This window comes from Carcharhinus amblyrhynchos, chromosome 6, assembly GCF_965287045.1.
Source record: "Carcharhinus amblyrhynchos chromosome 6, sCarAmb.v2.hapA, whole genome shotgun sequence".
Classification (NCBI taxonomy): domain Eukaryota; kingdom Metazoa; phylum Chordata; class Chondrichthyes; order Carcharhiniformes; family Carcharhinidae; genus Carcharhinus; species Carcharhinus amblyrhynchos.
Genome location: NC_137329.1, coordinates 10,403,367 through 10,424,202, shown reverse-complemented (window position 1 = coordinate 10,424,202; position 20,836 = coordinate 10,403,367). Strand labels below are relative to the sequence as shown.

The 20,836-nt window shown below is 45.7% G+C and overlaps 1 protein-coding gene across 5 annotated transcripts in view; it reads left to right on the top strand.

Annotated features, from left to right (window-relative positions):
- Positions 1-20,836, top strand: part of luzp2 (leucine zipper protein 2) — a 337,695-nt gene that overhangs the window by 180,554 nt on the left and 136,305 nt on the right. For 4 of the 5 annotated variants that reach the window (XR_013886774.1, XM_080189886.1, XM_080189885.1 and 1 more), the window contains exons 4-5: positions 7,777-7,858; positions 8,026-8,088. Coding sequence is in view for 4 of the 5 variants with exons in the window: in XM_080189886.1 (XP_080046012.1) it covers positions 7,777-7,858; positions 8,026-8,088 (145 nt within the window). In the remaining variant the exon portion in view is untranslated. The remainder of the gene's footprint in view (positions 1-7,776; positions 7,859-8,025; positions 8,089-20,836) is intronic. The other variant, XM_080189887.1, reaches the window with a different exon arrangement.

Genomic DNA, 20,836 nt, shown 5'->3' with positions numbered 1-20,836 from the left:
ATGGATAAGTTTTATTGTTGTGGTTTAGGATCTTTTTGTATGCTTTAATTGGAATATCTTAATTAACCCATGAAATAAAACTCAACACCACTTAAAATTCAAAAGAACATAAGAAATTCAAGGAAATGGTGATTACTGTATAGCCATTTGAGCCTACTCTGTCATTCTGTACAATCACAGCTGCTTTTGCCTCCCCTCTCTCACTTGCTCACAAATCTGAGAGATCAGATATCTACATTCAATGATGGAACATTCTTAATCCACTGGTAGAGAATTCCAAAGGTTCACTACTTTCTGCGTGAAGAGATTTAAGGACGGCTCACTAGTTAGCCCTGCAGTCTCCCAGTGCCAAGGACCCAGGTTCCATTCTGGCCTTGAGTGTCAATGTGAGTTTGCATGTTCACTCTGTGTCTGCGTGGGTTTCCTCTGGGTGGTCGGGTTTCCTCCCGCAGTCCCAAGATATCCAAGTTAGTGGGATTAGTGGGGTAAATGCATGGTGTTAAGGAAATAAGGTGGGGGTGGGCCTGGGTAAGATGCTCTGTCAGAGAGTTTGTGTAGACTTGATGGGCCGTATGTCTTCCTTCTGCCCTGTAGGGGTTCTGTGATTTCTCAATCTCAGCCCTAAGCAGGCTACCCCTTCTCTTGGTCTTCATATTCTAGATTCCTTACCCAGGGAAAATAACAGCTCTGTCACTGCCCTGTCAGAGTATGGTACACTATCTTTTTCGTCCCATTGGAAAGTTCATGGCAGACACTGATGGCTACAGTGAAGAAAACTGGTCAAAAATAAGATTCATAAGAACATAAGAACATAAGAAATAGGAGCAGGAGTAGGCCATCTGGCCCTTCGAGCCTGCCCCGCCATTCAATAAAATCATGGCTGATCTGTCGTGGCTCAGTTCATTTCTTGAAATTAATAATCTGTTAGATTGTATGCAGCATAAGCAGTCGGTAGAAATAGCAAACTTTGGGTTTCCTCCGGGAGCTCTTGTTTCCTCCCACAGTCCAAGGATGTGCAGGATGGTTGGATTGGTCATGCTAAATTGCCCCTTAGTGTCAGGGGAACTAGCTAGGATAAATGCATCAGGTTAAAGGGATAGAATCTGGGTGGGATTGTGGCTGGTGCGGACGCGATGGGCCGAACGGCCTCTTTCTGCACTGTCGGATTCTATGATTCATTCACCAGAAGGGATTTCGTTCCTTCCAAGTGCAACTCATCAGTCACCAGCTGCCTCAGGCACTTGCTTGGAAACAGCTACAACACTTACATTCTCCAGTACTCCCACAGCTTTCCAGTTCCCCTTGCGTCTTCCAGGACAGATAGTTTCCCAACAATGCAATACCCACTGAAGAAATGGCTGAGGAAGCCAAAGGAAGAATCCTGGTACGGAGGCAGAGGAATGCCACAATATGACCCTGGTGGCAGCCTATGCCAACACTGAGCAGGCCATTGGTCTCCTCAAGGTGAGATTAAGGTATTCTGTTTGCTCTGGTTCACACGTCAATGTGCCACAGAGATAATGGTGGTCTGCAGAGTGGGGAAGACCTTGGCTCCTGAGCATGAGGCATGCTCAGTTGAGGAAGAAGATAAGGAAGCTGAGACTAAGCAGTAGCATCTGGCCGGCATGAGAGGCTGCTTGGAGGGTGCCAAGGTACGGGCACAAGGAAGGTTTGAGAGATGCTTATCCACATTGATTTCTGCACCCATTCCACTGCAGAAAACCAGTTAAATAATAAAAATTCCACCGAGACTAATCTATCTTTTTCCTGATGGAAGAAGGTGGAAGAGAGTATGTCTGTGTTGCATGGAGTCCTTGATTATGTTGGCTGCTTTGCCAAGGCAGTGCAAAGCATAGACAGTGTCAATGGGTGGGGGGCTGGTTTGCCTGATGGAATGGGCTTTATTCACAACCCTTTGTAGTTCCTTGTGGTCTTGGGCAGAGCAGAAGCCATACCAAGCTCTGATACAACAGAAAGAAAGCCTTCTATGGTGCACCTGTAAAAGTTGGTGAGAGTTGTAGCAGACATACCAAATTTCCTTAGTCTCCTGAGAAGGTAGAGGCATCGTTGGGCTTTCTTAACTATGGCATTAGCATGGAGGGACCAGGACAAGTTGTTAGCGATCTGGGCACCTAAAAACCTAAAGCTCTTGACCATTTCTACTTCATCCCCATTGACATAGACAGTGGCATATCCTCCACTACGCTTCCTTCGTTTTGTTGACATTGAGAGAGAGATTATTGTTGCTGCACCAGTTGACCAGATTCTCTACCTCATTCCTGTACTCTTTGGATCATTGTTTGAGACAGAATGGTGGAGGAGTCACTGGTAACTGGATGCTGGACAGGATGCTAGTAATTGGAATCCTGCATGCCAGTTTCTTCGGAGAATAGTTTCTGGGTGGATTGCTTAAGCAAAGCACGTTCACATCCGAGCCGAAACTCTGACAGCTCATCAAACATGGTGCCAACCTCTCCTCCTACATGAATGATAACTCATAGCTGCTTAAAAACTCAACTCTGGCCTTTGAGTGGTCAGGCACCCTGTCTGCTGCCCATTAATTGGGCTCCAGCTGCAAGATCTCCGTGGTTGTGAGCGTGTGAGGTTTTGTTTCTAGTTCTGCTTCCACCTTCCAATTCCTGCCGGCTGCTGGAAAACCCCAGCCTGGGAATATCTCTTGAGTTCCGCTCATTCATGGCCTTCTCCTAGTTGAGAAATTGCCTGGTGAATGGAGAGGCCTCGCACGTCCGGTGCAGTGTTTAGAGAGTGTGAGGGAAAGGAAGACTTGACGAATACCTGGCACTGATTATCTTTCCTGGCTATGCAACAACACCAGCAGCCTAATGATGTACAGGCCTGTCGTCCAGACCCGCTGAGTTATGGAAACAAATGTTGAAGGATGTCATTGTCTGCTCCGTTAACCCACTTTTAGGAGGCAGACCACTTTTTGAGTTTTGTTGGACAGAGGCTCAGGAAAAGCCATTTAAAATGCCTCAGCTGTTTCAGAATGGATGAAGAGTTATTCATTTCTCTACATAACACCTCAGAAATGGGTGCACATGATGCCATACTTGTGCCTTAAGCGAGGCTGGTGGTGGACATCCCTCCAGTGGTGGGCATCCCGAATCTCAAAGGGGCTAGCCTTGTACTTCTTTCTCCATGACCAAACAATATAGGAATGGAAGATTTTAGCAGGATAAGGAAGTAATAGCAGCAATCAGGAAAACAAGCATTTTACCAGCAGAATAATTGTGGACAGCGACAAACCTGTGACGTGTGGGGCGGCACGGTGGTACAGTGGTTAGCACTGCTGCCTCATAGCACTAGGGACCCGGGTTCAATTTCGGCCTGGAATGATTGTCTGTGTAGAGTTTGCACGTTGTCCTTGTGTTTGCGTGGGTTTCCTCCGGGTCTTCCGATTTTCCTCCCAAAGTCCAAAGATGCACAGGTTAGGAGGATTGGCCATGCTAAATTTCCATTTAGTGATAGCAGGGTAAGTACTTGGGGTTACAGAGATAGAGCCTGGGTGGGATTGTTATCAATATGGGCCAAATGGCCTCTTTATGCACTGTTGGGAATCTATAATTACAGCATTTTGTACAGAGGATCACAGGAATATACATACGATGCATATTGCTTTGAACTTGGGAAATCCTGCAGTGACAACAGAAACTCAGGACCTTTCCTTTCTGTAGCTGTCCAACGAGAAAGTGTTTGTTCAGGCAAACAAGTTAGTTCCCTGCTTTATTCTTGAATAGATTGCCGTTTGTCAGATGTTATTGATGTCCTTTGCAGTAGCCAGGGTCGTGGTGTATTTGGTAGCAACTGGCTGTGCAGAGGTTGTCCTGGAGACTGGCTGCTGGTCATTTGCTACAGGCACGTCTGATACAAACACTCTCATGAAGGTCTGGTTTCTGTTGTAAGGTGTTGTGTGCAGTTTGGTGGGTGTCATGAAGAGGTTCTGAGCCTTGCATAGTTTAACAGTAAGTTTTGTAACATACACATGTATACGGTGTAAGGGCTAAGCTAAGAGCTGTCTCCATGCTTGCTTCTGTACAATTCTGTCCAGTACAAGACTGTCCTCTGCACTCAGACCATGTCTTCCTTTATATCACACCATGGCCGATATTGGGCCCAGTCCCACATTAACCCTTTCTACGCCAGATCCTTATACAGCAGTCTCCACCATCACTGTGCTTCTGACAACTCCACAAACATTTATTTGCCCTGGATACTCAGTCGGAAAATTAAGTGAGGTTATACAACCCCTCTGATACTTGCCCAGTATCCTTGCGTTCACCGGGCGTGACAAATCAGATTTTCGGAGAGCGAGGCAGGTAACAGAAATGGTTCAAATAAAATCCTTGTCCGCAATCCTCCCCACACATGGAGTGCCAAAGATTTGAACCTAGTCACTCTCAGCAGCAAAAGAAAATGAGCTGAACAGTTCTTGAACTTCAGATCTCTTTAAATAGCCGTGTGTTGAATGGATGTCTACCTTCTGAGAATACTTCATATTCAGAACATTGACAAGAACTGACAAATCTGAATGAAAGCACTGCAAACTCATATTGATTTCGACATGGTATCACTTCACTCAAATATGAATTTGAACTCCTGCCTGTTCCCTCCCACAATGGCACCAGACTCCCCCAGTGTTTCTTTAGTCCTCACTGTGAATGTGTAGGATGATATGGAGATGCTGGCGTTGGACTGGGGTAAACACTGTAAGAAGTCTCACAACACCAGGTTAAAGTCCAACAGGTTTAGTTGGTAGCGAACACCGCTAGCTTTCGGAGTGCTGCTCCTTCGTCAGTGGGAGTTCTCCCACTTACCTGACTAAGGAGCAATGTTCTGAAAGCCAGTTTATTTGCAACCAAATAAACCTGTTGGACTTTAACCTGGGGTTGTGAGACTTCTTACAATGTGTAGGATCTCAGGGGATGGTGCCTACCCAATTCGCTGCCCCACTGTAAAGATAGGAAATTAGAGTCGAATCACAGAATCTCTACAATACAGGCTGAATCCCATTCAACCCATCGAGTCTGTACTGACCACAATCTCACCCTAACCCCATAACCCCATGCATTCACTCTAGCTAGTCCCTCTGACACCAAGGGTCAATTTAGCATGGCCAATCCACCTAACTCGCACATCTTTGGATTGTGAGAGGAAACCGGAGCACCCGGAGGAAACTCACTCAGACATGGGGAGAATGTGTAGACTCCACGCAGACAGTCACCCGAGGCCAGAATCGAACCTGGGTCCCTGGCGCTGTGAGGCAGCAGTGCTAACCACTGTGCCGCCATGCCGCCCAGTAGAGGATATGAAGTAAAGGATATGGCATTATTTTACGAAACGATGGCTTGAGGAGATTGCCTTCTTCTGCTCCCATTTCTTATATTCTTCAACTCTGTCTGCAGAGAGACCAAGTCAGTTGCTTTTGGCTGTAGGTGTCAAAATCATTTCATTGGCCAAAAATGTGCTAGTAATTTATGAAGTAGGTACACTTTTCTTTTACAAAGTTTCAACTTGCCTTCAAAATTTTGAATGGTTGAGTAAAACGACCAAGATGGGATTTTCCAGTCGCCCCCAGTACCAAAAATTCCCAACGAGCTTAACAGACCTTTCCAACAAATTCACTGTCCTGTTCGTGACAGTTCCCATGGCAGGCAAGACCACAAGATTCTTGCCCAAGTATTGCGTCATTGTACTAAAGTGTACATAAACTGTCATTAGAATCTCCCTGATGGTTGGAATGCTGTTTGTGGCTGAATGCTATCACATATGATCATCAGAATCTGGCTGCTGCTTATGCCCATGGGATCTTATTGTCCCACTGATGGCACAACCCGAACCAGGTTTCCCAGTGGCATCAGGTGTGTTTGGTATTAAACCCCCATTGATAGCGGTGAGACCATAAGATGCCACCGTGTGAGAGCACCGCGCCACCTCCCACTACTGCGAGACATGCTGTCGAGGGGGAGAAAAATCCCATCCATTAGCTCCTATAAACCTGTCTTTTGTCCTAGCTACATTCACACACTTGTTTTTGCAGCTATAAGGCCAACTTCATGACATTAAAATGGACCAATTGGCTTGTTTTATTCCCACAACGTAAGAAAACAGATTGACTGAACGTGAAGTTGATAAATCAATTAAACACACGACTGCTAATTTACACACAAGTCATCCTGAAAAGTCCCATGAGAAGGATAAGGACGTTTCCCTGGATCTGTGCCCAGACAAACGCGATCGCCTGGGGGAATTGAATATGGGAAAATCAGACCACTGTAGGATCTTGCCTGAGTGTTCAGTATTCAGTGCACTCAAGAACTCCACTATAATTAGACAGATGTCCATGAAAATGTCCTCTAATATTTTCTGTATCAAACAAGTTGCATTAGTTTGTATGCACCGCTTGCTTTCTTCTTACGAGACCCGAAAGGTTTACAGCACAGAATGAGCACTGTCAGCCAGTCATCCCTGCAGTGTTGGGTTGCTCTCTGTTTGATGGTGTGAGGCTGCTAACAATTGATGCTCACACTGCTTGTTTAGCTAAGCCTGGATGTGGGCTTAGGGGGAAGTAAACACACTGTAGAGGTTACTGGAAAGCTGGAAGTTACAATTGGAAAGGCACAGCTGTAGGCATGGAAAGCACTGAATAAAATGTGTTACACATGTAGAAATCAGCGTTATCTCTGCATAGTTATAAGACATTAAATAGACAACAGTGATCCAGCTCTATACCCGATTGCCTTCCTCTCTTGTTATGGTTATTTCTTAATTTAGCATTCCATTAGTTTTGCTGACTCTTTGGCAGCACAGTGGTTAGCACTGCTGCCTCACAGCGCCAGGGACTCAGGTTCAATTCCTGACTTGGGTGACTGCCTTTGTGGAGACTGTATGTTCTCCCCATGTCTGCGTGGGCTTCCTCTGAGTTTTCTGGTTTTCTCCCACAGGCCAAAAGGCATGCTGGTTAGGGGCACTGGCCATGCGAAATTCTCCCTCAGTGTACCCGAACAGGCGCCGGAGTGTGGCGACTAGAGGATTTTCTTAGTAACTCCATTGCAGTGTTAGTGTAAGCCAACTTGTGACATGAATAAACAAAAAAAAATCAGATAAAGGCAAATGACTGTGGATGCTGGAATCTAAATCCAAAAGAGAAAGTACGGGAAAATCTCAGCAGGTCTGGCGAGATCTGTAAGGAGAGAAAAGAGCTGACGTTTCAAGCCCAGATGAGCCTTTGTCAAAGCTAAAAGGGTCACCTGGACTGGAAACATCAGCTCTTTCCTCTCCTGACAGATGCTGCCAGACCTGCTGAGATTTTCCAGTACTTTCTGTTTTGGTTTTAAAAAAATTCTTTTTTTTTTGTTTCAGCTACGCCTTCTTCTTATTTTGAAATCGCTGTCTGGATTTACCCCTGATTTATCGTTTCAGCCTTCTGCATGTCCACATTCCACCACTTGCCCTTCACTTGCGTTGCCTTGTGTACCATCCTTCCATTACTCCATTCTCAATGGCACCTGCCCCCCCCCCCACATCAGACATGATCTTTCTCCATCTGCCTGTGGTGCAAATTCTGTCTAATCGCCCGAAGGAAAGGGCTCCAAAAACCCAGAGGAGCCTAAAGATGTGCCAGGACACGTTTTGTATTCAGTGATTTATTTCAAACTGTAGCTCTCAATGGTTAAAACGGGACAATGTTCAGTTTGCAAAAAGATTCCTCACAATGCAGACGGTATTTAGAGACATCAGCTCTTTCTTTTTAATCAGAGATGAAATGAAATCGCTGCAGGAAAGCCTTCAAAAGCAGATCAATGAGGCAGCATCGAAAGCAGAAAAGCAGCAGGCTGGGGTAAGCTGTGTCAGGCGTAACGCTTCTCTTCATTTTCTGTCTCTGTGGCGCCCAAAAGTGTAAGAAGTACTGCTCTTCATGCTCATAAAACAACTTTGCCTGTTCTACGCAACGTTGTAGTTTCTGGTGCTCTGTAACTTAATATTACAGATCTGCTGCCATTACAGATCAACTTCTTAAAGGCAGAGGTGGAAAGGAAGAGCAAGCTGATAAAAGATTTACAGCAAGAGGTAAGAATCTGTTCAGCTGTGTTCGGTTTCCTAAGGGTACGAGTATCAGCCTGAGGAGGAGGAAGAAAGCTTCTCAGAGCAGTCATGATTGAGTGCTGAATCGCAACTAGCTGTCTCGCTGTGATGGAACTGTGATATACTGTACTGTGCCTTACCTCAACTCTTCCCAATTTAGTTCAAGTTTGAAAGTTAACGAGCGTCACTCAGCCATCTTGTGCAAAATTGAATATTTTTGCTGCCACACAGCTCCGTGGACCTGGGTTCGATTCCCGGCTCGGGTCGCTGCCTGTGTGGAGTTTGCACTTTCTCCCCGTGTCTGTGTGAGTTTCCTCCGGGTGCTTTGGTTTCCTCCCACAGTCCAAAGATGTATGGGTTAGGTGCTTTGGCCATGTTGAATTTCTCCTTAGTGTCCCACGATGCGTAGGTTAGAGGGATTAGCGGGGTAAATATGTGGGGTTACAGAGATGAGGCCTAGGTGGGACTGTTGTCAGTGTAGACTTGATGGCCCCCTTTTGCACTGTGGGGTTTCTATGATTTATAGGCTACACGGAAAGGGATTGAGATTTACAATGTTATAAAATGCTCTCTTTCATGTTTGGTTTTGTGAGAAACTGCACTCCAATTACTTTATTCCATCTAGCTGATATTTTTGGGCCCTGTATCTAAGGAAGGATGTGCTGACTCTGGAAAGGGCCCAGAGGAGGTTCTTGGGAATGACCCCAGGAATGAAAAGCTTGACTTATGAGGAGCATTTGAGGACTCTAGGTCTGTACTCAATGGAGTTTAGAAGGATGAGGGGAGATCTCATTGAAACCTACGGAATACTGAGAGGCTTGGATAGAATGGACGTGGGGGAAATGTTTCCATTTGTAGGAAAGAGTAGGATCTGAGGGCACAGCCTCAGAGTAAAGAGACGATCCTTAGAACCAAGATGAGAGGGTACTTTTTCAGGTGGTGACTCTGGAATTCGTTGCCATGAAAGATTGTGGAGGCCAAGTCATTGAGTGCATTTAAGACAGAGATTGATAAGTTCTTGATTAAAATTTTAAAGTTTATTTATTAGTGTCACAAGTAGGCTTATATGAACACTGCAATAAAGTTACTGTGAAAACCCACTCGTCACCACATTTGGCACCTGTTTGGGTACACTAAGGGAGAATTTAGCATGGCCAATGCAAACCAGCAGGTCTTTTGGACTGTGGGAGGAAACCGGAGCACCCGGAAGAAACCCACGCAGGCACAGGGGAGACGTGTAGACTCCGTACGGCCAACGACCCAAACCAGGAATCGAACCAAGGTCCTTGACGCAGTGAGGCAGCTGTGCTAACCACTGTGCCACCATGCCACTCCTAGGTTAGGGGATCAAAGATTACATGAAAAGACAGGAGAACGGAGTTAAGAAATTTACCAGCCATGATTGAATGACAGAGCTGACCCGATGGGCCAAATGGTTTAATTCTGCCCCTATATGTTATGGTCTTTTCGGGGCATAAATTTTACTTTATTTTTGCAAATTCTAGTTGTTCACTGATGAAAATTGATAGAATATTCAGCTCTGAATGAGTTTGATTTCACACTTGGCATCTCATTCGTTTAACATTAGTATAGCGTTTGGACCTGGGGAGCTTTAATAGTTGTGGACTTCAGCGATACTTCAAGCATTGCAGTTTGTATGGTCAAATAATAGGTAAAAATATTATCCCACTTGCTTCGATCAAACCTATGAGTTTTTTTTATCTATATATATGTGATCGAGGCCAGCAGTGCAGAGAATAAAATGAGATGTTTGTTCAGTGCTTGGTTCCTGCTTTGTCCTACGTTATCATGAAGGCACTGAGTGTGATGTGCTCCATGTTTAAGAGGTGCATTAGGCTTTCTGTAGTAGCTGTTGCCAACATAATTACTTGTTTAAGTAGTCAAATCTCTAAAGTAATCAAAGTTTAAGCATGTCAAATTATAACCTTCATTCATTGCATATGCAAAGTGCTGTTACACCAATGTGAATCGAGAGTTGTAATTGGGCCATGTTCTTGTCTGCCTGGATTCTGTCAATTACCAGCTGACGAGAAAAGCTTACAGCAATCAGGACTACTTTTACTTGACTGAATGGAGACAGGTAAGCAGGAGAAGGGGTAGTCTTTGCAGAGCTTTTAATCCAGTCATTCAAGGAATAAGAAAACCCAAAAGTTTAGTTGCAGATCCTTGTGGAGCATGTGGACCATGTACATCTACATTAATTGCACTCCCAGCCTTTTGGCTAAGATCACGTATAGTTTTGCTGTCTTGGGTTTGATAGAAGTCAATGAGGTTACACTTAGGCTTCATTTGAAGCAATTTTTAAAATGGCATCTAGCCCTTTTGGCTGAGATGCAAATGAGATCAAGCTCTAGAGGGGTTGCAATACCTGTTCCAATCAGCTTGGATCATGTAGATCAAGCCCAAGACAGGAAGCGCGTCTTGTCAACTTGGATCTGTAATGTCTCACTGGTTGAGACTTTGAATTGGACTTTGATTGATAGACCTAAAGAAAAATCGCACTTCCATTTCTGTAACCTGAAAAACATTTTGCTCCTGCTTGGTTTGCACTTCAGTCCCACGCCCCTGATCTATGGGTACCCGGTGCAGAGGCGGGCAGGGAAGAAGCAGGTCCTTTCGTGAACCTGCTCCTGGGTCTGGCCAAACGCGTCATAAACAGGTCCAGGCAGCGGGTGACCGAGGGGGTCATCCGACCCGACTGTCTGCATCTCTACCGTGGTTACATTTGTGGCTGGTGTCCCTGGAGAAGGAACGCGCGGGGTCCACCTGTGCCATTGAGACCTTCCATGCCCATTGGGTAACGCAGGGACTGGGGTTTATTATTGATCTCTTTAATCCCATTTTGGTTTGATGGTTTAAGTTTCCTTTACACTTTGATTGTGGGCAGTTTCACAACACCCCCCCCCCCTCACTCCCCTTTAAGGGGCTGACTCTTTTACTTTGTCTCTCAGTTTATTTGATTTGCCAAAAAGATTGGTGGGGTAGAAAGAAAGACTTACACTTATATAACACTTACACTTATATGCCCTCTCACCTTCATGAGAAGGTGAGAGGGCATGGGATCCAAGGGCCTTTGGCCTTGTGGATCCAGAACTGGCTTGCCTGCAGAAGGCAGAGAGTGGTTGTGGATGGGGCTTTTTCTGAATGGAGGTCAGTCACCAGCGGAGTGCCTCAAGGATCTGTTCTGGGACCCTTGTTGTTTGTCATTTTCATAAATGACCTGGATGAGGAAGTGGAGGGATGGGTAAGTAAGTTCGCTGATGACACGAAGGTCGGTGGTGTTGTGGATGATCTGGAAGGATGGCAAAAGTTGCAGCAGGACATAGATAGGATGCAGGACTGGGCGGAGAAGTGGCAGATGGACTTCAACGCGGATAAATGTGTAGTCGTCCATTTTGGCAGAACCAACGGGATGAACGAGTACACTATCAAGGGCAGAAGTCTGAGTAGTGTTGAGGAGCAGAAGGATCTTGGGGTCCGGGTCCACAGGACTCTTAAATCGGCCTCGCAGGTGGAGGAGGTGGTCAAGAAGGCGTATGGTGTACTGGCCTTCATTAATCGAGGGATTGAGTTTAGGAGTCGGGAGGTAATGCTGCAACTTTATAAGACCCTTGTCAGGCCTCATTTAGAGTATTGTGCGCAATTCTGGTCGCCTCACTATAGGAAAGATGTAGAAGCTATTGAAAGGGTGCAGAGGAGATTTACAAGGATGTTGCCTGGACTGGGAGGCATGCCTTATGAAGTTAGGTTGAGGGAGCTGGGACTCTTTTCCCTGGAGAGACGAAGGTTGAGAGGCGACCTGATAGAAGTTTACAAAATGTTGAGAGGAATGGATAGGGTGGACTCTCAGAGGCTATTTCCCCGGGTTGAAATGGTCGCTACGTGAGGACACAGATTTAAGGTGCGGGGAGGGAGGTTCAGAAGTGATGTTAGGGGTAAGTTTTTCACTCAGAGGGTGGTGAGTGAATGGAATCGGCTGCCGTCAGTGGTGGTGGAGGCGAACTCGCTGGGGTCTTTTAAAAGACTTCTGGATGAGTATATGGGGTTTAATGAGATTGAGGGTTATAGATAGGTCTGTAGGTTGGTGGGTGATGTGATCGGCGCAACTTGTGGGCCGAAGGGCCTGTTTGTGCTGTAGTGTTCTATGTTCTATGTTCTAACACTTTGCACAAACCACCGGACATCACCATGTGGTTTGCAACCAATGAAATGCTTTGTAAGGCATGATGTAGGGAAACACGGCAACCAATTTGCACACAGCAAACTCCCACAAACAGCAATGTGTTAATGACCAAGCATTAACTGTTTTACAGTGTCCATTAAGGGGTAAATATTGGCCAGCTCACTGAAAGGAATAAAATCCCGTGGGCTTCCGTGAAATAATGCAATCAGGGGCAGGATTCTCCAGTCTTGACTGTACGTGACCTATTTATAGCGAGAATGGAGAATTTGGTGCTCAGCCAAAAGTCCATTCACTGCACTGGAGAATCCTAGCCGTGGGTGAGGTCGGAGGTTTTTGCTGCAGTTCTTTCACTCCCACTGGAAGGGGAATCAGGGTCTTGGTTTAACATCTCATAAGGAAGATGGCACACTGTTAACCCCAGGCTCTCCTCCATACCGCAGTGGAAGAACAGCCTTGATTTTGCACTTGAGCCCACAAGTAGGACTTCAGTCCAGATCATTGTGAATCAGAGGGGAGAGGGCTACTAATTGAGCCACAACTGGAACCTATCTAAAAGCTTAGGATCAGGTGAACTTACATGTGAAAGAAATGCTTCACATTTGCTGGTGCTCCCTGTGACCTCCCATGTTTGGGGTTGTGTATGGATGTGTACTGCCCCTTTAAGAGTATCAGTCATGTGACCCCTGAAGTAAGGTAGCTCCTCCCAGGATGAGAAGATAGAACCCGACAGTGCAGAAAGAGACCCTTTGGCCCATTGAGTCTGCACCGAACACAATCCCACCCACGCTCCACCCCCCATATTATACCCACTAATCCCCTCTAACCTACACATCCCGGGACACCAAGGGGCAATTTCTTAGCATGGCCAATCAACCTAACCCGCACATCTTTGCAGTGTGGGAGGAAACCGGAGCACCCAGAGGAAACCCACGCAGACACGAGGAGAATGTGCAAACTCCACATAGACAGTGACCCAAGCCGGGAATCGAACCCAGGACCCTGGAGCTGTGAAGCAGCCGTGCTAACCACTGTGCTACTGTGCCGCCCCATGATTGGACCCAATGGAGCAGTCTCGGATCTGCTTGTGGGATCTGCCAGTGCTCAAGTTAAGAAGCCTACTTGTGGTTGTTCTTACACCTTACTTTGATAACTATATACATAATGCTCCAGCAACTTCTGATGCAGCAGCAGGGAGGAAAGGGACTATTTCAAAGCTGATTTTGTTTGTTTAACTGGCTTAGATATTGCTGAAATAGGTGAAGTTGAGGGCAGCAGAGTGGCACAGTGGTTAGCACTTCTTCCTCACAGTGCCAGGGACCTGAGATTGATTCCCAGGTTGGGTCACCATTTGTGCAGAGTCTGCATGTTCTCCCCATGTCTGCATGGATTTCCTTCAGGCATTCCAGTTTCCACCCATAGTCTGAAAGACGTGCTGGCTAGGTGGATTGGCCATGCTAAATTCTCCCTCAGTGTACCCGAGCAGGCGCCGGAGTGCAGCAACTAGGAGGTTTTTACAGTAACATCATGGCAGTGTTGATGTAAACCTACTTGTGACACTAATGAATAAATAAATAAAGTTTTTAAAGACATCTAATGCCACAGTTTCAGAAACTCTCAATTACTCCCGATTGCCCAGATTGTAAGTCGCGTAAGTGACAAATATTTCATTTTTATCACCTTATTTGTGCATAATTGGCATCAATCGCACTTAAAAAGTCAAATGTTAACAGTACCCAATTCTCTGATGTAAATTTATTATCATCACAGCAACGGGTGAAATTGCAATTGATCCAAGGAAAAATTAATGGAGGAAGAGAAAAATTGCATTTGAGTGAACAGTAGCAATAAAAACATCTGAATGCCTCTGGATAGCATCAAATCTATTTGCAGCCTTTGTCGACAGTGCCTCATGATGGCACAATGGTTAGCACTACAGCCTCACAGTGCCAGGGACCCAGGTTCAATTCTGGCCGCAGGTGACTGCCTGTGTGGAGATTGCATGTTCTCCCCGTGTCTGCATGGGTTTCCTCCGGGTGCCCCAATTTCCTCCCACAGACCAAAGGTGTGCAGTTGGCCATGTTAAATTGCCCCTTAGTGTCCCAGATTGTGCAGCTAAAGTGGACTCGGGGTTACAGGGATTGGGCGGGCAGGCAGGGCTGTGTGGGCCTGGGAAAGATGCTGAGGTTAGTGCAAGACGTGTTGGACCCTATCAGGAATTCTGGTGTGACTTCTCCGTGCTTTTCTGAATGAACAGAAATCATGGAAGCCTAAGCTCCTGTAATGGCTCGTAAGTGAGGATACATACTAGGGGTATCGCTTTGTAAAGTTACCTCTTGAGTGTTAGAGTTTCAGAAGTTTACAGAAGAAGGCAGCCAAAAAAAACAAATAGAAATGTCGAGGGATACAGCAGCTTGAATGAAGATGTGCCCCAGCAGATTGAAGTGGGTGAAAAAACTGCAAGGTTACACATTTTACATTAATACCCGCTACAATTTAGACTCAGCAACAGATGGCTATGTTATTCAGTGAATAAGTGCAGTTACTCCAAGTTTCTGCAGGAATTATCATCCGCCCTGGTAACCCTTGCTAATTTTCAGGTAGATATTATACATTATAACTCCCACAGTAGCCTGGTCACTTGAGCAGGGAATGTGATAACAAGTCTGACAGTTATTGACAACATCAGACAGGAATCCAAATCTCTGAATTTATGAAATCTTGCAACAGTTCTGTTCCCCTTTTATGGTTTTATCAACACACCCTTCACTTTTTTGGATTTTTATATCTAAGTCCTTGAGTTTGAGTTCTTCACCACAAAAAACAAAATAATCACACGTTCAAGGTCCAAGAAGGTGCTCTGGAATGTTCTGAGGTAGCGAGTGCAAATTTTTTTATTTCTTCCTGCTTTTGATGAAGTTTTTAGCATTTAGTATCCATTCCATGTCTATTATTCTTTCTGTTTAATAGTGAGAGTGAGGAGGTAGCATTGCAATAATCATTGTGCAATGGTTGGAGGAATAAGAGTCTTCTGCTTGATAAGCCAATGTGATTTCTGCCTCTACTAAGTTGCTTTGGGATGCTTAGCTAGCTGTGCCTCCCTTGTTCCATTCTTAAAATTACAAAGACAACGTGCAAAGTGGACAGGGCATGCCTACATTTTCCTTGTTTGTTCCAAAAACCAATTCAAATTGAATCCAATTCACGGACATACAAAATTCAAGTTGACAAGACTTTGGGATGGAATTTTTCATGTGGCTTGTAGTGGATGGAGGGAGGTGGGGAGGGGTTTGGAGGGGGGGCATGGTTTGGACAGAATGGACCATGCAAAGGTCCGTTGAACGTGCGTGAGATTTTCTGGTCTTGGGGCAAGCACAGCCAGAAAATCCCAGTCCTGGGGGTTTAATCTGGACTTAAGGGGTTTAATTATGAGATGGCACTAAACCTGTTTTCTCTAGAATTTATATGGTTAAGGTGTGACCTGATCAGAGTCATCAGGATGCTAACAGGAAAAGACAGGGTAGATAAAAATAAACTTCTTCCACCGGTTGGTGATTCTAGAATGAGGGGACATTGTCTAAAATTAGGGCCAGAAGAGATGTTAGGAAGCACTTCTACACACAAAGGGTGGGAGAGGTTCTGAACTCTCTTGTACATAAGGCAGTTGATGCTCGATCAGTTGCTAGCTGATCACGTGGAAAATTCCATCCCAAAGTCTTGCCAGCTTGAATTTTGTATGTCCTTGAATTGGATTCAATTTGAATTGGTTTTCGGAACAAACAAGGAGGTGAATTTGATCGATAATTTTTTGTTCAGTAAAGGTATTAAGGAGTACGGGCCAATGGCAGGTACATGGAGTTATGCCACAGATCAGCCATAATCTCATTGAATGGTGGAGCAGGCTCGATGGGCTGAATGGCCTATTCCTGTTGCTATGTTCCTATGACATTGTACCTGTTGTAGACTTGATCTAACGCTTGATCTTAGCCAAAAGACTTTACAGCATTTTAAAAGTATTAATTCCAATTCCTGGAATGATAAACCACTTAACCTTAGAAATGACTGGTAATGGTTCAAACTGGTCCTGCGTGCCTTCAAATAGAACTCCGGTTCAGACCAGTACCCATCATTTCCAAGTTTTACTGCTTTACCCTTTGGGGAATTGGTAAATTTGTTGCTTCTGAATTGGAAGGTTGTGGGATCAAATCCTATTCCAAAGACATGAGCACAAAAAAATCTGGATTAACCTCAGACTTTCAGGTAGACATTTATAGAATCATAGAGTCCCACTGTGCAGAAGGAGGCTATTCGGCCCATTGAATCTGCACCGACCACTATCCCACGCAGGCCCTCTCCCTATTAGCCCGTGCATTTACCCAAACTGGTCCCCTGACACTAGGGTCAATTGAGCATGGCCAATCCACCTAACTCACACATCTTTGGACTGTGGGAGGAAACCCATGCAGATACAGAGAGGACTTGCAAAATCCACGCAGACAGTGACCCTAGCCGGGAATCAAACCCAAGTCCCTGGCGCTGTGAGGCAACAGTGCTGACCACTGTGCCACCCTGCTGCCCATTCATAAATAAAAACGTGGCAGTCTTTTGAGAAAGAACAAGGGAGTTGCTCCTGGGATCCTGACTAATATGTAACCCTCAATCAATCACTAAACCAAATTATCTGATTGTTAGAATGCTGTTTGTGGGATCTTGCTGTGCATATAATGCTTTTGTAGCGATTGCAGCACTTCAAAAGAAACATCATTGTCCATAAAATGTTCTGTGTTATCCGAAGGTCAAATATAAGTCTGTCGTTCTTTATGAAGGGAGACTGGTGACTGGATTAGACTACATGAGCCACCACTGCCTGCATGAAAACACTTGGCAGGATCTCATGAAGTATGGAGGAGGGTGTTAGCTAGCTCTGCACAACTGCCAGCGGGTGAATTGTTGTCGGCACTCCAGTTTACCATTGACCACGCACTGGTTTCCATAACCTCTATAATAGAACACTCAGATTCTGAGAACACAGAGACTATTTTCGAAATGTTCAGCCTGCTGCTCCGGCAGCCTTGGGGTCAAATGAGGAGAGTGTCTCATAAAGAAACAGACTCTCAGGCAGCCTCTGGACAGATAATGATATCGGCAATAACTCCTTGCGATCCATAGGTGCACGACGCAGACTCAGAGGAACAACTAATCAGTGTTATTGTAGAATGCTGGCTGTAATCAGCCCCTTGTAGATCCTGAAAAGAATAGTCTGGCTGTGGTTATTATATTGAATTTCTAACATGGTTTTATACCAGTGTTAATACACCATGTAAGATTCCAGCCAACCACTCCCTCTCACCTGATCAACATAGCATTTTATTTCTTCCTTTTGTGTATTTGACATCCACCTAAATATATGTGTGCTAATCATCTTACATCGATGACATGATGGCACAGTGTTGTGGACCCAGGTTCAATTCCGGCCTTGGGTCACTGTCTATGTGGAGTTTGCGCGTTCTCCCCGTGTCTGCGTGGGTTTCCTCTGGGGGGGCTCCGGTTTCCTCCGACACTCCAAAGATGCACAGGGTAGGTTGGTCAGACGTGCTACATTGCCCCTTAGTATCCCAAGATGTGCAGGTTAAATGGATTGGCCATGCTAAATATCCCCTTAGTGTCCAAAGATGTGTAGGTTAAGGGGTAAATATGTGAGATTACAGGGATAGGGCCTGGGTGGGATGTTCTGTCACAGAACAGTGCAGATGTGATGGGCTGAATGGCCTTCTTCAGTACTGTAGAGATTCAATGATTACCGCAGAGGTTACACTTCATTTTCTTCCCTTCTAACTCTCCACAGGATTCCAACAAATCTGATTAAAGAAGATTTTCTTTCTCAATCCCTTATTGGTGTTTTCTGCCTCACATTGAGAGGTGGTTAATTTTTATAGCACAAGTGTTTTATAGCACATTGTGTGACTAACCCCCACTCGTTGATTGTTATGCACCCACATGCCAACATCGTTCTCCTTTCAATGATGTTAACATCTATCTGTTGCTGACTGACACACGTACACTGACACACATACACAGACTCACTCGCACAGGCACACTCACACTGACACGCATGCATTGACACAGGCGCACTGACACTCTCGCACTGATGCGCGCACTGACACACACGCACTAACACGCACGCACTAACACGTGCATAGGCACGCACGCATGGACAAGCATGCACTGACACACACGGCGCTGATACGCTTTCTTTTTTCTTGCAAGACGAGGTGGTACAGAACCAGAGGCAGCAGGAGCTAATCAGAGGGAGACAAGAATACCTGCATATTCTAATTCCAATAGAGAATATGATGCAGTTGTTGGTGTAATTGGATTGTCATTAGACTAGTAATCTCGAGAGCCAGGGAATGCCTGGGTTCAAATCCCAACATGGCAAGTCATGAAAATAACATTTAAAATAAGCCTGAAATTAAAAGTCTAATAATGGCCATGAAACCATTGTTGATTGTTGGAAAAACCCATCTGGTTCACTAATATCCTTTCGGGAAGGAAATCTACCATCCTTACCCAGCCTGGCCTACATGTGACTCCAGATCCTCCGAACTGCCACACCTTTCATGGCAATAAGTTCCCAGCCAGCGACAGCCACTTCCCATGAATGAATAAAGGGAAAAATTATTGGGATGAGCATTTGAGACTATGGTCAGTAGCTGGGTCGAATGGCTCCATTCTCATAAGAACATAAGAAATAGGAGCAGGAGTAGGCCATCTAGCCCTTCGAGCCTGCCCCGCCATTCAATAAGATCATGGCTGATCTGTCGCTGCTCAGTTCCACTTTCCCGCCCTCTCCCCATAACCCTTAATCCCCTCTCCTATCAAGAACCCATCAACCCGCTTCTTAAAAATATTTAGCGAGGCAGCCTCCACCACTTCAACGGGCAGAGAATTCCAGAGATTCACCACCCTTTGAGTGAAGAAGTTCCTCCTCAACTCCGTTCTAAACCGCCCCCCCTTTATCTTGAGGCTGTGCCCCCTAGTCCTACTGTCTTTTTTGAGCGGGAAGAGTCTCTCCACCTCTATCCTATCCATCCCATTCATCATTTTATACGTCTCAATGAGATCTCCCCTCATTCTTCTAAACTCTTAACGAGTACAAGCCTAGTTTATTCAGCCTCTCCTCATAGCTCAACCCCCTCAACTCCTCCAGTATCAGCCTAGTAAACCTCCTCTGCACTCCCTCCAAGGCCAAAATATCTTTGCGCAGGTGCGGCGCCCAAAACTGCACACAGTACTCCAGCTGCGGCCTCACCAATGCCCTATACAGCTGCAGCAAGACCTCCCTACTTTTATATTCAATCCCCCTCGCTATGAAGGCCAGCATCCCATTCGCCTTCCTGACCACCTGCTGCACCTGCAAGCTGGGTTTTTGCGACTCATGCACAAGGACCCCGAGGTCCCTCTGCACCGTCACCTGCTGCAGTTTTTCGCCACGTAAGTAATAGTCCTTCCTACCATTCTTCCTACCAAAGTGGACCACCTCACACTTGCCAACATTAAATTCCATTTGCCATTTCCTGGCCCATTCGCCCAGCCTATCTAGATCCTTCTGCAGACTCTCCACACCCTCCGCACAATTTGCCGTTCCCCCTATCTTGGTGTCATCAGCAAATTTCGACACCCTACACTCGGTTCCCTCCTCCAGATCATCTATATAAATGGTAAAAAGCTGAGGCCCCAGCACCGACCCCTGGGGCACTCCACTAGTCACCATCCACCAATCCGAATAGCACCCGTTGACCCCCACTCTCTGCCTCCTATTTGACAACCAATCCTCTATCCGCGTTAACACCCTACCCCCAACTCCATGTCCCCTGACCTTCTGCAATAACCTCTTGTGAGGTACTTTGTCAAACGCCTTCTGAAAATCTAGAAAGACCACATCCACTGGCTCTCCTCTATCCACCGCCCTAGACACATCCTCATAGAACTCCAGTAAATTTGTCAGACACGACTTCCCTTTAATGAAACCGTGCTGCGTCTGCTCTATCAAGCAATTCCTTTCAAGATGTCTCGCAATTTCCTCCTTAATGACAGATTCTAACATTTTACCCACCACGGACGTTAAACTAACCGGCCTATAATTCCCCGCCTTTTGCCTGGCACCCTTCTTAAACAACGGCGTAACATTAGCCGTTTTCCAATCATCCGGCACTTCCCCGGAATCCAGCGACGTCTGGAAAATAACCACCAAGGCATCCACTATCACCTCCGCCATTTCTTTCAGAACCCTCGGATGCATTCCATCCGGTCCTGGGGACTTGTCCACAATGAGCCCCTCCAGTCTGTCGAGCACCGCCTCTCTAGTAACAGTAATGTCATTAAGACCCTCCAGTCCTACCACCTTTCCATCGCTAACACCCGGCAAATTATTCACGTCCTCCTCCGTGAAGAATTCAATATCCTCATCTGGCCTTCTCCCCCATATCCCTTTAGCTCCAACAGCTATATCTAATTTCTTCTTGAAATCAT